The following is a 15,951-nucleotide window of genomic DNA, read 5'->3' on the forward strand; positions in this document are numbered from 1 at the left end:
CTGACTTCAGAATGGAATCTTTATGTTTGGAACTCACTTACAGTAAGTGCTCTCTAATGTTTTAGTTGTCCTGCTTTCATGGCAAATACAACTGCACCATTTAACAGTAAAATGGAAATTTATATGGGTTATATTTAAACTTACATTTTAATGACATTTAACCACTTCCTGACCGGCGCACGACGATGTACGTCGGCAGAATGGCACGGGCAGGAAAATTGGCGTACAGGTACGTCCATTTGAAATTGCCGCCCTGCTATCGCGTGCGCGCCGCTGGCGGTGCGTGCGCCGATCAGGACCCCCGTGACTCCGGTCGCAGGTCCCGCGGACTCGATCGCCATGGGGATACCCGCGATCGTCTCACTGGGAGGCTGAACGGGGAGATATAAACAGCATCTCCCCGTTCTGCCTAGCAACAAATGACACTAATCTCTGCTCCCTGTGATTGGAGCAGAGACCAGTGTTCACTAACACACAGCCCTGCCCCCCATAGTTAGTAACACGCCCCTAGGACACACTTAACCCTCGACACTGCCACCCCCTGGTTAACCCCTTCACTGTCATTTACACAGGAATCACTGTATAGCATTGATTGCTGTATAAATGACACTGGTCCCACAAATGTGTCAAAAATTTTCGGTGTGTCCACCATAGTGTCACAGTCACAATAAAAATCGCTGATCGCCACCATTACTAGTAAAAAAAATATATATATTAATAAAAATGCCATAAAACTATCCCCTATTTTGTAAACGCTATACATTTTGCGCAAACCAATCAAAAATTGCTTATTGCGTTTTTTTTTACCAAAAATATGTAGAAGAATACGTATCGGCCTAAACTGAGGAAAAAAAATTTTTTTTTTATATATTTTTGGGGGATATTTATTATAGCAAAAAGTAAAAAATAATGCGTTTTTTTCAAAATTGACGCTCTATTTTTGTTTATAGTGCAAAAAATAAAAACCGCAGGGGTGATCAAATACCACCAAAAGAAAGCTCTATTTGTGAGAAAAAAAGGACGTAAATTTTGTTTGGGTGCCACGTCGCACAACCGCGCAATTGTCAGTTAATTGTGTGCCGAATCACAAAAAGTGGTCTGGTCTTAAGCCAACAAAATGGTCCGGTGTGAAAGTGGTTAAACTGTCAATTGTGATATGTTAGTACGCTGATGGACCATCCAACATTATACACTGTTGTCCATGAACACCTGAAAGTCCTGGAATTAAGAATTATTTTATATGGAAGCCCATGTTAATATTGTAGGAGTTATCACCCTATAGGGAAAGTTCTGCTTTATGCCCTCCTCGCCCCTTTCTGGTTTTAACAGGTACCCGCTCCCACTTCAGGTCGGATTGTCACAACGATCCACCAGAAGTTCTCTTTTGTAGCTGCTGACTTTTTTTCAAACACGGCAAAGAACCTTTTTAATAGCATCTGCACAGCTTTTAGGCATCAGTCCGATTTTGTGAGGCAAGCTTTTAAAGGAAGATGTGCCCTCTAAGCAGTGATACCCCTGGAGTTACTCAGCAGTGATGTTCAAATAGCAGATAGGTGGGGGGAGTGCCTAGCAGTTAGATCCTGCCCTATAGCTGCAAACAAGAGTTTAGCCTGCCTCCCCTATAAGTGGATTAATGAGGATTAACAAGTTAGTAGCTTGGTTAAAAGAGGTGAATAGCTTACTTGATAGCAGATTTTATCACTTCAGTCAGCGCATCTCTTACCCTGAAATACAAAATTACAAACTGTCACGAAACACAAAACGTAAAAAAGAAAAAAAACATGTATAAGCCTCTACTCCAGAAAAAAAAATGTTTTGTTTGTTTTAGATTGTAAGTTTTAGATTTAGTGTGGGGAAGGGTTGTAACGTTCATTAGGTTTTCATTGATTCTCTGTTAATTTGGGGATATATTCCCTTAGTGCCTGCTCTTTTTGACAGCTTGATAGGCATCTGGGGAAAATTTCCCCAATGTGAACCCAAAGAGCAATAAAATTCTCACAGAAGTTCTAACCCTTCACCAACCTACTAAAAATAAAGTTCTTGTGGTCTATGTTCCTATTTGGAAATTTCCCCTCCTCGTTTTGTGTGACACTTGTCAAACAGGAGGTGAAGGCAAATCTCTCCAACAAAGACACATATAGCAATATAAACTGGAGAGAGCTTTTAAGTATTCTCTCCGCTCTTTTTAAACACTACAATAAACAAAGTAAAAAGACAACATGTCTGGGCTCCATATGAAGGAGTGATAATATTTGCATGACATCAAGAAAATGGTGCGGTTCTGAAAATGTTGTATTTGCCAACTTATAGAATTATAACAATAACTGAACCATCTTGTTAGATGACATAACCCATAACCTGCTCCATACCAGAGCCATGCTGTGTGTGCTTTATACTGGAGTTCTTGTGGGTCATCCTTTCCATGTTTCAGCTGCATCTCTAGCTCAGCCTGCCTACCCTAGAAAAAAATAAAAAATAAACAGAAAAATCACAAAAAGTAGAAAAGTGTGGGGCTTCTATTGCTCTACATCTTTGGAAAATTTTACATGGCTGGCATCAGAACTTTTCAGTCACTGACCCAGAATAGGCATGCTGTAAATGAGTGTCGGAAAAGTGTCAGAGTTCCCAATCTCTATACTTGTTCCAGGTCACAAACTCAGAAAGCAATAGAACCTCTGCATGACAGCTATACAACTAGCATTTTCAAAGAGGTCAGCAATGATACCCCCAATTCCTTTTTCATGGCAAAGTCCATTTCATCAGACAAAAGAATGAACTACCAAACTTTTCAAAACACCTCATTTTACAATGCTATTCAACCTAATATAAAAGGCAAATTGAATAAGATAAAAAAGCTCCTAGCAACAAAATATCATATTCCAAGGCAAAAATAAACTTGTGCACTCAACTGCATCTAAACAGTCAAGGTACAGTTCTCTATTTACTGGTAAAAATAAGTATCAGTGATGTCATTACTGGAATAACAATCTACATGAAAAGGTCATGCCTGCCTAAAGTTGGTTATACAGGTTACAATTTGGTTATACAAATTCCTTTATATTTATCTAATCCCACATTAAAGGACCTAACTGACTGGATAATAATTGAATACATTGTGTGGGTAGGCCCCTGAACTACACCGCTATTGGTAAAGGACATTGTAAAATCAGAATGTAATATATATATATATATATATTTTTTTTTTTTTAACACACACGTAGCATCTTCTTTTCACATGAACATACCTGAAGCACAGCATGGTATGTCCTTCCCATGAAGCCAAGCCATGACTGAGGCAACAGAATAGAGCGATGCCATTCCGAGGACTGGATATTTACCTACAGGAAACAAATGTGCAGTTGGTAAGTTGTCAAAACAATCAGTGTATCTTGAGATACAGGCACTGAAGTTACATGCAAAGTTCTACTTTTTCTGTAAAATAGCTTTATTATATGCACATGTGCATGTCTAAACTGCTGAGGTCTGTAACAGGTTTGTCTTCAATAGACACAGTTTTAGGACACATGTAATCCTAACAACAGTATCTTTTTTTAAATACATGTACTACAGTTAAAATTTGCACCTCTGTCAAATGCAACCCTCAATGTCTTGTAGAGCTAATGCTGTCAGTAAAATTTTCAGCATTCATTCAACACTTCTGGGTATGTTGGATGCTTGCATCGCCCTGTGGCAGGCAGCAGCTCCCCCGGCTAGCTGTTACATCACCAGTGTACCCATACACTGGTGACGGGGCACACTAGTGATATAGTAGCCAATAGGTGAAACCACAGCGAGCAAACATCTGACACATCCAGAAGTGAAAAATATAGCTCTGCTAGAGAAGCTTGGATAAACTAATGGCCATGCTGATAAATATAGGACATGCATTTTAAAGAGACCTTATTGCAAGGATAAATGTATACCAACAACAGTGTCTCTTTAAATATCACATCCATCATACTAGGAATAATATTTTTGAGCATTTGAGAAAACCGGAAAAGTGGCTGCATGTCAATCAGCTGCATAAAAAAATGATTTGGCAATTCCTAACTTATTCCTTCTCTTATAAATGAGCAAAGATAGGATAACTCAATGCACATTCATCAGAAAAGTGTTTGCTTGAGAAGGTGAGCATATGAGAAGGAAAGACTCTTTAAATGGTGTGAAAGAATTGTTCATTAATTACACCTTAACAAATTAATTTGATATTAATATACAAATAACATATTTCAAAGGATTTGACATGTGTTTGTTTTTTTCAAAATAAATAATGCCCAAATGATTTTTTCTCTTCCGAAAACACAAAACGTGGTAATAACAGTAGCACAGCAGTAGAGTGGTGCACATTATAACCGTGTGACCATATAAATCAGTCAAAGGCAGATCAGTATTGCCATCATTAGAGGTTCTTAACACATACCTCATGTATAAGGGCTGTTAACATCTGCTGGTAACTGCGGCCCCTGCTGGCAAGGAAGCGATTGATAGGTCTGCCATCTCTGTCCGTCTGAACAGGCAGGTCATAGCACAGCAGCATGCCGGCTGTAAAATGTAACATTCGGTGAGAAAACCCATAAAGAATGTACGAAGTCTACATGACAGAAAAGCTTTCTTCATACAATGAATGTGTTTTTTTTTTTTTAATGGGTAAATGCAGATTTGGACAGATAAGTATCATGGTAATAAATTATGTTTATGCGCATTACATCTGTTTGATATAAAAATCATAAGAAACTGGATATAATCACTGTTTTCTTGGAAGAGTGGGAAATCAGCGGGATGTTTATAACGTATGATTCATTCACAGTTGTTTTCTCATGTCTATTTTACCATGTCCATTGCCAGTAATACAATGAAATCATCTCTTTGTACTGTCCTTATTAAATTAACAGAATACATTCAACATAAAACAAAGGACACGATAAACCTACTAAAATGTGTCTTATTTTAATTGGCTCTACTAGGGCTACATCATTAAAAAATGTAATCCAACACTTTTTACAACTGTACATATCCTAGCACAAATGAGTGAGATAATTAGTAGATAGCAGGTATCTTATTGTGTTATGGTGGAACAGTTTTTTTGGAATGTCTTATGTCCATTGGGATATCCTCCAAGCTTACCGTTATCACTATTGTCGGTCTGCACTGGCTTGCAATTAACCACAGTTGACCATTGAATTGTTTAACTGATATAATAAACAGTAATTAACATAACAGCAGAAGTTAGTAATAATCTTCCTCTCAGTCATACATACTAAACTAAAAACATAAAATGGGGGAATCTGAGAGGTACTTATTGAAGCCAATCCATTACATTTGGTGAAAAGTGCATAAACAGAAAATTGAACTGGAGGTACAGTTAGGCTGAATTCACACCTATGCAGTTTTGGTGCTTTCTTGCATTTTGCAGATTTGCACTACAGTCCATTTAACATGGCTTCCTATTGAACACGTTCTATAGTGCAAATCTGCAAAATGCCCTAAAAGGGCACAGGCGGGAATCCAGCCTTGCTGCTGACAGACTGCATGTTCAGATTGACTGAAGAATCAGAACGGAAAGCTAAATAGTATTCCTCATTAATGGAAAGCTAACTAGTGTTAATCATTATCTACCCTGCATTACATCACCTGAAATACAGAGAAAACTGGAGTTACACGTAACAGATTCACTTCCTACAACAGTCACATTTCATGCCAGGAATCACTTCACATATTAGCTACAGTTTATCTCAGTATTCCCCCACACAAAGCACCACAAGATAGATGATGAGGCAGTCTAAGAACATCACCACCTGCAAGTCCTGGTTTCAGACCAGGCTGTCTGTTCTTCTCATACATCTTCAGCATAAAGCTAGGAACTCCTGCAACTGCTTTGCCCTGGTAAGATCGCATTGTTCCACCACGGAGGGCAGTATGGTATATGCCACGAGGCATACGGCTCATTTCTTGCTTCACCAGAGACGAGAGGAACTCTTCATATGCTAAATAAAGATTAAATGCATTATTAGGTGAAGCAGTGGCTCTGAAGTGGACCTGATGTCATTAAAAGTTGTAAAAAGAATATTAACTTTAGTAATGTGATTTTTAAATGATTTTCAATATTCAAATAGTTTTTTTATTTTTTTATATTCTCTCTTTTATTGTTGTAATTTATAAAAAAACAAACAAAAAAAACATACAACTACAAAAGTAAATAAACAAATTTCTATGTTTCAGTTACATTCTTTTCATTTGATTTGTGTTCTCCATATCCCCTCCCCTTAATAAAAAATAAAATAAATCGCCCTAATCACCCCTCTCTCTCTCCTTCAACCCCCCCCCCCCCCACCCCACAATGTCTCAACTTTCTTGGTCCCATTTAGCATCCAACAAAGTCATATATCCAAGATATTTTTTAAACTTCAACCATTTACCCCATATAGCGTGATATACGTCTAGTGAGTCATCTGCTCTGTGTATTGTTTCCTCTATAGATCTCAACCAATCCACCTTTGCTACCCAATTTTTCATGTTCGTGGCTCCTTGGGTTCTCCATAATCTCGGGATGAGACCTTTAGCTGCCTTTAATAGCTGTGGGACTAATGTATTCCTATACTGAATGACTGTCTCTCTCGTGTCATGAAATAGACATTTCCAGGGGTCTAGCTGAATGTGTTCTCCTGTTATTTGATAAATCGCTCCTATAATTCCCTCCCAGTAAGGCTGTATCTTTATGCATTGCCACCACAAGTGCGCAAAGGTCCCTGGAGCGTCACAACCTCTCCAATATGTTGGGGGGGGCATCCGCTCCCATCCTATATGCCCTCTGTGGGGTCACATACCATCTTGCTAATAGTTTATAACACATCTCCATTGTCTTAACGTCCCTTGAGGAAAAACAGGCTAATCTTAAGATCTTCCTCCTGTGCGCCTCATCTCTGAGGGTTTCTATTTCTTCCTCCCATTTTCCCATATAAGATGGGTACTCAGGCTCTACTTCTTTTACCAGTATTTTATATATCTTAGATATACTTTGGTTTAAACACAATGGAGAGCAGAGTAGTTTCTCTATTAGCGTCATATTACCTTTTTCCCACAGTGGTTGCAGTAGTGATTGTGCTAAATGCTGCAATTGTGTATACCTCCATCTATCTAATGGCATATTTCCCCATTTTTGTGTAATTTCCTTGTACGTGTATATTCTATTCCCTTTCATCACATCCTGCAATAACATTTCTTTTTTGCCCATCTAGTAAAGTATACATGTTCCTCTTTCCCTGGCTTAAAATAATTTGTGCCTAATATAGAAATTAATGGTGCATTGTATTCCCAGTTATACTGTCTGCCTAGTCCATCCCATATCCTTAAAAGTGTTCCTAGTGAGTGGGTTTGTGCTACTAGCTAAATCTTGGTGTAGCCGTGGTATCAATACCATCTTCCCTAAATCAACTTTACTTGGTGAAATTTCAACTTTTCCCTTCCTTATTGTGCATCCACTCTGCTCTCCGAGAGATAGAAATTGTCTCATAATATTTCTTAAAGTTGGGAGCTGCTAGCCCCCCTGTCTTTTTTTCCTTCACCAACGTTGCATATGAAATCCTAGGGCGTTTGTGTGTCCATGTATATTTTAATACCATAGATCTTAATTTCCTTAAATATTTTATGGGGTAGTGTTATTGGAATCATTTGAAATATATATCTTAATTTTGTCAAGATGTTAATTTTCAATGTGTTCATTCTGCCTATCCAGGATAGGGGTTTATGTCGCAAATAGATCAATTGTTCCTTAACCTCCCTGGCGGTATGATTCATTCTGGTTTTAGGTGCTGAAAGCGGTACATTTATTTTGCATGCCCCTTGATCTAACACACCTTTCCCACTGTGGCGTTTTAAGGCGCTTTTGGGCTAAAAATAGCGCATGTAAAGTGCCTGTAAAATGGCTCCCCTGCAGTCTGTGTGAAAGACAGAGTGCTTTCACACTGAGGCGATGCGCTGGCAGGATCTTAAAAAAAAGTCCTGCAAGCAGCACGTTTGGAGTGGTGTATACCACTCCTCCACCACTCCTGCCCATTGATATGAATGGGCACCACTGCCGAAGCGCATGCAATGCGATTTGGCAGCAGTGCTTCATGGGCGCATTTAACCTCTTCCTTGGCCGCTAGCTGGGTTATATGTGCCCCACTAGCAGACAAATAGCACCGCTAAAATGATGGTAAAGAGCCGCTAAAACTTGCGTTTTACCATCAACGCCTGCCCGCTCCAGTGTGAAAGCGGCCTTCATACGTGATACAGAAAATTTCTTACAGTTAAACATTTATTAAACAAAACAAACCTCCAATCAGTTTACTTGTATGTATGATTTAGATAAAAATTATATATATATATATATATATATATATATATAAAAACAGGTAGTCAAAACTTTTGGACAAAAAAAAAATGGGCTAACTTTACTGTTTTTATTTTATTTTTATTTTTTAAATGGTGTATTTTTTCCCCAAAAAAATGCATTTGAAAGACCTCTGTGCAAATGCCGTGTGACATAAAATATTGCAACAACTGCTATTTTATTCCCTAGGATCTCTGCTAAAAAAATATATATCATTTTTGGGGGGGTCTAAGTGATTTTCTGGCAGAAAATACAGGATTTTTACTTGTAAGCAACAAGTGTCAGAAAAGATTTAGTCTTTAAATGGTTAAACTGAGAACTTCTACACACTGAGATGACTTAATTCATTCAACAGTAAACATTGTATCATTTAGTTCTTTTCTTGGCAGCCTGCCCAGAGAGGAGGAAAGGGTTGCTATGACGACTCAGTCAACTTAGACTGACTTCTATACAGAAGTCATTTCAAAGTCCCACTGTAGTTCTAAATCGGCTTTTTATCAGCACAAATCGGCCGATGCCGATTATTTAAAAAACGGCAAATATCGGCCGATATATCGGCCGGCCGATATATCGGTCGACCTCTAATTCAGAGCACTACATGTCATTTCTGTCTTCTGTCTCTTCCTCTGCTCAATCACTTCTGATAAGTTTTCCTGACACCAAAAGAAAAATGGTGACGGGGAGGGAATTCCAGCAGATTGACAGACTCTTTTCCTGTGTGCTGTGTGGAGAAGGGTGTCTCTCTTCCCTTCAATCAGCTCTAAGAGCTCTCATCACTGAGATCTTTAGAGTGTAATATCCTTTCTCCACCCCTTTTTTCTGACATCTCAGACAAGCTTTAAAATTCAGCACTTGAAAATGGATGTTGAGAAGAGAAGACTGCAGATAGATAGATACAACTTATATAGGATGATTCATTTTAGCTCCATGTATTTCCTGAGGCCAATCACTTCACTGGGTATATGTAAAGGTTTATAACCACTTTAAAGTTTTAGAAAGCTACTTCAACACATTTTTCTTGTGCCTTTTTTTCACAAGGTAAGTTTAAATGTGTTAAAGAATCAATACATCAGATATTATTGCTAGACAAGCCATTTTGTATTTTAAAACAATGAAAATTGCCATTCAAGTTCAATCTGCAGCCAGCTGTGATTTTTCTAAATCATGGGTATCTTGTATAGCAAAGATCTATATAACGTTGGTGTACAGAACTCCCTTTGAAATATATTTTTCTGCTCAGTAGATTTACTACTTAGCACACAAGAAGCTGCAGGAAGTAGAAAGTAAGTAGAATCCATGTATGCCCGTCAATACAAATGGCTACAGGTTAGATGCCATAAACTTTGCTAAAACTTTAGCAAAGCATATAGCGGACCAGAAGAGTGCTCTATTCTAACCATAAGTGGAGTAACACTTTAATTTGAAACAGAACCAGAAAGCATTTTAATGTTAGATGTAAACCTCATGTTTCTTTGTATCACTACCTACAATAACGTCAATTTTAATGTGACTGAGATTCAATGGGCTGCTATGAACCCCTATGGGGATTGCTTTGTGATTCCTGCAACTGTTAGAACAGCTTTAAAGTTAACTTTGAGAAATGGGTGGCAGATTACCAGAGATGGATTTCTTGGTATTCCTTTGTAATAGAGAAGCATTTCTTACCTGGCAATACAGGTGAATGAGTTAGTGCCAATAGTTTTATATATGAGGAACCAGGTACGGAAAGGTCGACTTCCTTTTCCTCTTCTTCTCCAGCCAAATCAGACTCATCTGGTGGGATTATCTCTGGCCTAGCCTAATTCAAACCAAATGACGTGTATTGAAATGATCTGAACATTTAGGTGGATTTATTTTGCGCGAAAAGAAACAACTGTATTTCTTAAAGTTATATAAATATATAAACTGTAAAAATTAAACCAAACAAAACGTGGCAAACATTTAACTAAATTTACCAAATATGAATGGAAACACGCAAACACAAAGGTAATTTATCCCCATGGAAACTGTGTCTGGACGTGCAGGAGTACAATAATTAAATAGCATGTTAGCACCATGTCTGTCTATCTCTGAATTTGTTCCAATGTGGTTGAATATAGACGCTGCCATATTGAATAATTATCTTCACAAAACCCCATCCAGAGCGCCCGATTGTCTGCAATGCAAAAGCAAACCTGGGCTTTGCTTACTCCCAAAGGATGAATGCAGAGGTGGGAGAGCTAAAGGAAGACCAATATAAAAGTGTCAGTGGAGACCTGCATTTAAAAGGAACCTGCTGCTTTGCCCTACATGGGCAAAATACTGCTCCACTAAAAGCCATCACAAGATTTATATAGAACCGCAGTGTGACTATAAAATGTCAATATGTCTGCAAATTCTAGTCTACTCAACGTGGTCTTGTTTCACACATCATATAATTAATTTACACAAATACAGACAGAAAGATCATGTAGAAAAGTATCTGAAGTGTATGGAAATATACTAGGAAATTAAGTTATTTTTTAAAGGTTAAATATTCAATGGTACCAACTATATGGTGTATGGGAATCTTCTGCATAGCAGTGGTTAGATGATCAAGCAGACGAAATAGATCTGGGGTTTAAAGTGTGAACAGGCATATGACAGTTTTTATTCGCCCCAATCCCCCCCACCAATTCTTGAATTCAGGAGCAGAAGTTATTCATTATTCAATTTCTACCTATAGTTGTAAAGCTCTACCCAAAAAGTTGAGACATTTTCCTAGAGGAAGTGAGGGTAAATCACCCCAACAGGAGCAAAGTACTAACCCTTCCCCTCCATGTAACCATATAGAACATGAAAATAAATCTTTCCAATAAAAAAAAAAAAAAAAAAAAAAAACTAACAGGGGCTTTAACACTTCCCTACTCTATCCTAAACTAATAAAAACAATCTGGCTAAAGTTGGAATTTAGAGGCTTGTTCACACCAGATAAGTAGTCTCCATGTTTCTCTCAGGAAAGGTTTGAAAGCAAATAGTAACAACCAATGCATTTTTTTTTACAAGTTAGAAACTCAGTTTGTACTCAGAGTATTGGCCTTGCTATAAAGGAAGTGTAAAGCCGGCCATACATTATACAATTTTCTTGTTCAATTTCCTTTAGATTTACCTTCAACTATGCAGTGCAAGGGCGTGCCTGATTGGAAGTGTTTAGGTTTGACCTCATATTAAATGGAAAATCTTTGGAAAATCTAAAGGAAAATTGTACAAGAGAATTGTATAATGTATGGCCAGCCTAAGATTAATGACTTTACACAAAATTCATCTAACAAAAAAAAACATAACTCCAATATCTCATGCTACACAGTACACAATGAAATAGTGACTGAACATATGGTAAGCGGTCTTACAGTACTATTAGCATATGCTTTCATCAAAGGTGTACTTTAAAACCTGGACTTCATTAGATATGCATCACCTACATTATAACATGCACACGCAAAACCTAACCCAGGACTAAGCTAGCTCAATTCTCCATCTGCATGCAATGAAAACTACTAGCAAAACCCATTTAGCATAACTGTATTTGGAAAAGTTATCTTTTATGAATACCACATGTGGGTTCTTCTCCATGTAATCATTTAATGTGTGAGATTATTTCTGAGTTCAGCATACACATGTGCCCAGGAGAACCTCACATAACATATTATATTTCAGATTGCAGGGCTCCAAATTTGTTCCCACTGTGGTTTCCCTGGTAAAATGTGAACTGAACAAGTACATTTTGAAGAGGATTTTTTTTTTCTGTCTGCATGTGGATATGTGTTAACTGAACTATGGACTCATCTAGAATTTCCCTTATAGCCAAAAGAAACAACAGAGGAGCGTTAGTTATATCACCCGCACCATAATGTACACTAGGAGAAACGTCATATCCACTCCATTAAGAGACCTGTGATAACCTGGTGCCCTGAACTAAACAATCCATGCAAAACAAAATGCATGCAGTTTAGCTTTCAGACAGACTCTGGAAAATTCTTAAACACCCTTTAGATTTCTGTCGGGAGGAAGCACATAAGGTCATGGTGCTTGTGCCCGATTTATATACCTATCAGAGCCAGCTACATGAATCTGTTAAATCCAGCACTGACAAAGGAGTGTCCATATTGGACACGTCTTTCTCAGTGCTCTCCCTCACACCATGGTCTCTGTGCCGTCAAATTTTAAACTAGAGGTGGGCAGAGCCTGAGTGGGAACTGAGAGACTAGTTCCCCATAAGGTCTGATTTACCTTTGACTGACAGCAGATGGCAGGGAATGAAACCATAGCCCTTATTCAGTCCAATAGAAACCACCCAATGTTGTGAGCTGCCAATCACACGCAGGGTGGACCGGATGGGGAACTCGTTTCAGAGTTCTCCATCAGGCTCCATCCACTAAAAAAGCACAGTGATCATGTGGGTAGAACCTGATGGGGAACTCTGAAACTAGTTCCCCACTAGGTCTACCTTGCCGGTGATTGACAGGAGATGGCAGTGGGTGGATTTCAAAGCCTCAACTGGCCTGAACAGTGGCTATGGGTCCACTCACTGCTATCCGCTGTCAATTACAGGCAAAGCAGACCTTATGAGGAACTGGTCACTCACAGTTCCTCATCAGGCTCTGCCCAACGTCAACTCAGTGTGTCTTGTCTTGCAGGTGGCCTTCATCCTAGCAACCAATGCTGTAAATGTAAAACACAAACATTTGAATAAAGTAATGAACACACAAAAGTAATGTTAGGAGAGGAGATAATTGATAATGTGTGTTGTTGTCCTTTATTAATAAACTAAAATAAGATATTGTTTGAAAGTTGCATGGAAAAAAAGTTTACTTTTGTTACAGGAAATTATATATGGTAGGAGACAACATGGGCTGGCCATATGCAAACAGGTAAACACTGGATAACAGTGGGCAGGAGAGGATCTGCCTGTGCTTATACAAACTGCATGAGCAGGAGGGCCTATTCAATTCTTGACCGTGGGAACAAGCCAATAGCTTCTTCTGGTACAAGAACTACCCCCAATAATTACCAATACTGTTCAGAATTGAGATCATTACTTGTTTATATTGATTCATTCAGCCAACTTATTAAGTAAAGCACTGGAAAGATAAATGGTGATGAAAAATGTATAGTAAGCCCACAATAATCAAGTTTCAGCTTATAGTAAGACTTGTAATGGTCTTAATGAAAGAGCCACAAATGCCTACAGATGCATTATCTCTTATGATCCAGTCATCTTGAAATGTTTTGGTGATGATCTAGTTTCTCTGGTGAATTAGAAGAGAAATCAGACAAAATAAATAGGCTTTATTGATTACTATGTTTTCCTCTCTTATAAGCCAGTGATATAGGTAGTAAGGTGGGCCTTGCATGGCCTAAACATGAATGGCTAAACAATGCAGCTCTTTTTATGTAGGGACTCTACTTTTATATCCTTAGCCCCTTCTCTTCCTTCACCACACACACGCACATGCGCGCACACACACACACACACACACACACGCACGCACACATGCACTCAATGCAGCAGGAGACAAGTATCTGGCTCTTGCATGATTTAAAGCTTGCATGATTTAAAGCTAAAATTCGAGGTATGGATTTTATTGCATAGGTACAGTTGGTTCAGCTTCAATCAATATACTCCATACCTGTGGAAGCAGAAAATCACTGAAGTAGTGACGTCCTGTTCATAGTGGCTGCCCTATTGCATATAAGCACAATGGGTTACTTGTTCTGGTGCAATTCACAGAACACATTTTTCTCCAAGCTGGACCAAAGTAACTATGCAAAAAAATGTCGTATCTAAAATTCAGCGTTAAGGGATCAGGGTTGTCAATTTACTTCTTCAATGACCTGGAAAAAAAGGGGGCCTAGGCCAGTTTGCAGCGTTGTCACACCTTAAATGACAATTGCGTGGTCAGGCAACACTATACCAGAATGAAATTGTTACAATTTTCTTCACACAAATAGAGCTTTCTTTTGGTAGTATTTAATCACCACTGAGTTTTTTGTTTTTTTTGCTAAAGAGACAAAAAGAAACCGGAAATTTTGAAATAAAAATATTTGTTATAAAATTTTGCAAACAGGTAATTTTTCTCCACTGGTGTGCGCTGATCAAGCTGCACAGGTGGGCACTGATGAGGTGGCACTGATGAGGCTACACTGATAGGTGGCAGGGATGGGCTCTGATAGGCGGCACTGAAAGGCACTGAGGAGGTGACGCTGATAGGCAGCATTGATAGGTGGCACTGATGGGCACTGGTAGGCAGCACTGATATGCGACACCGAATGATGAGGCACCAATTTGAAGCACTGATGGGCACTGAGTGGGACCAATGTCCCTGTAACAGAAGCCGGTTACCGTCTCTCTCCCTTTCTATAGCGTGAGGAGAAAAAAAAGCCAATAACCAGCTTCTGTTTACTTCCATGAGCAGCTGTCATTGACTGACAGCTTATCACATGGTAAAAGGCCCATGTGATTGGCCCTTTACCCTGTTCTGTGATCAGCCATCTCTGAAAGCAGTCTTCACCCCATGTGCCTGCATATGCTTTACTTACCGGCCCCTTTCTTTTCTGAATAAACACAGTGAGTGATCAGTACCAATCACTCACTGTGTTCATTCATACCTGAAGCATAGTAAACTACTGGCCTAGACAGAGTGCAAAGCAAGAGGTGGCAAAAGGATAAGGTCAAATGTTTGATCTTGCCCAAGGCAGCACAATACAAAAAGGGGCAAAATGGCTAAAGGAGAAAGAAGAGGAATATATACGTGGATCTGGGTCCTGTTACACAGCAGATTAGCTGTGAAAGCGAGCTACCCCTAAAAGGGAGAACCTTTTGGTGAGTGTAATAGCATAAAAGAGGAGCACCTGCACTGGATGTGTTACAAGTACTGATAAAGAGCACGTGTCACTTTATTTTAGAAACTCATTTCATTTTTTATTTTTATTTAGTCATGGACTAACCATTCACACCAGGATTTCATTGTTTACACATTGGGTGGTTATATTTACCAGCACAGAGTTTAATGTTTACCAGCTTTCAAGCACTTGTCACTTTATTATTGAACATGTTGAGAATTTAATTGTGGAATTTGTTTGCACATAGAAAATGTTTTAATAAAAGATCACAAACTTATTTTTTCATTATAAATAAGGTGTTAATATTTGTGAAACCACAGAACACCAAGCACTTGTTTTTATTTCTTTATTTTATTGATTTAAAGGGAAACACGCGGTTATACATATGCCGCGTACACACAGTTGGAATTTCCGACAACAAATGCTCAATGTGAGCCTGTTGTCGGAAATTCCAACCGCGCGTAGGCTCCATCAGACATTTTTTGTCGGAATTTCCGACAAACAAAATTTTGAGAGCTGGTTCTCAAATTTTCCAACAACAAAATCTGGTGTCGTAAATTCCAATCGCGTGTACACAATTCCGACGTACAAAAATTCCATGCATGCTCGGAATCAAGCAGATGAGCAGCACTAGCTATTGAACTTAATTTTTCTTGGCTTGTCGTACGTGTTGTATGTCACCACGTTCTTGACGTTCGGCATGTCTGACAACATTTGTG

General features: G+C 38.7%; 1 protein-coding gene across 2 annotated transcripts in view; it reads right to left on the reverse strand.

The window, feature by feature from the left end:
• FOCAD (focadhesin) overlaps positions 1-15,951 on the reverse strand; it is a 346,212-nt gene that overhangs the window by 91,049 nt on the left and 239,212 nt on the right. For both annotated transcript variants that reach the window (XM_077475201.1, XM_077475202.1), the window contains exons 19-24: positions 10,037-10,169; positions 5,796-5,984; positions 4,421-4,542; positions 3,246-3,338; positions 2,370-2,458; positions 1,683-1,724 (exon numbers count right to left, since the gene is read on the reverse strand). In XM_077475201.1, the coding sequence (XP_077331327.1) occupies positions 1,683-1,724; positions 2,370-2,458; positions 3,246-3,338; positions 4,421-4,542; positions 5,796-5,984; positions 10,037-10,169 (668 nt within the window). The remainder of the gene's footprint in view (positions 1-1,682; positions 1,725-2,369; positions 2,459-3,245; positions 3,339-4,420; positions 4,543-5,795; positions 5,985-10,036; positions 10,170-15,951) is intronic.

The sequence above is a fragment of the Lithobates pipiens genome, unplaced genomic scaffold, assembly GCF_037356315.1.
Source record: "Lithobates pipiens isolate NorthernLeopardFrog02 unplaced genomic scaffold, aLitPip1_a1.2 Scaffold_13, whole genome shotgun sequence".
NCBI lineage: Eukaryota > Metazoa > Chordata > Amphibia > Anura > Ranidae > Lithobates > Lithobates pipiens.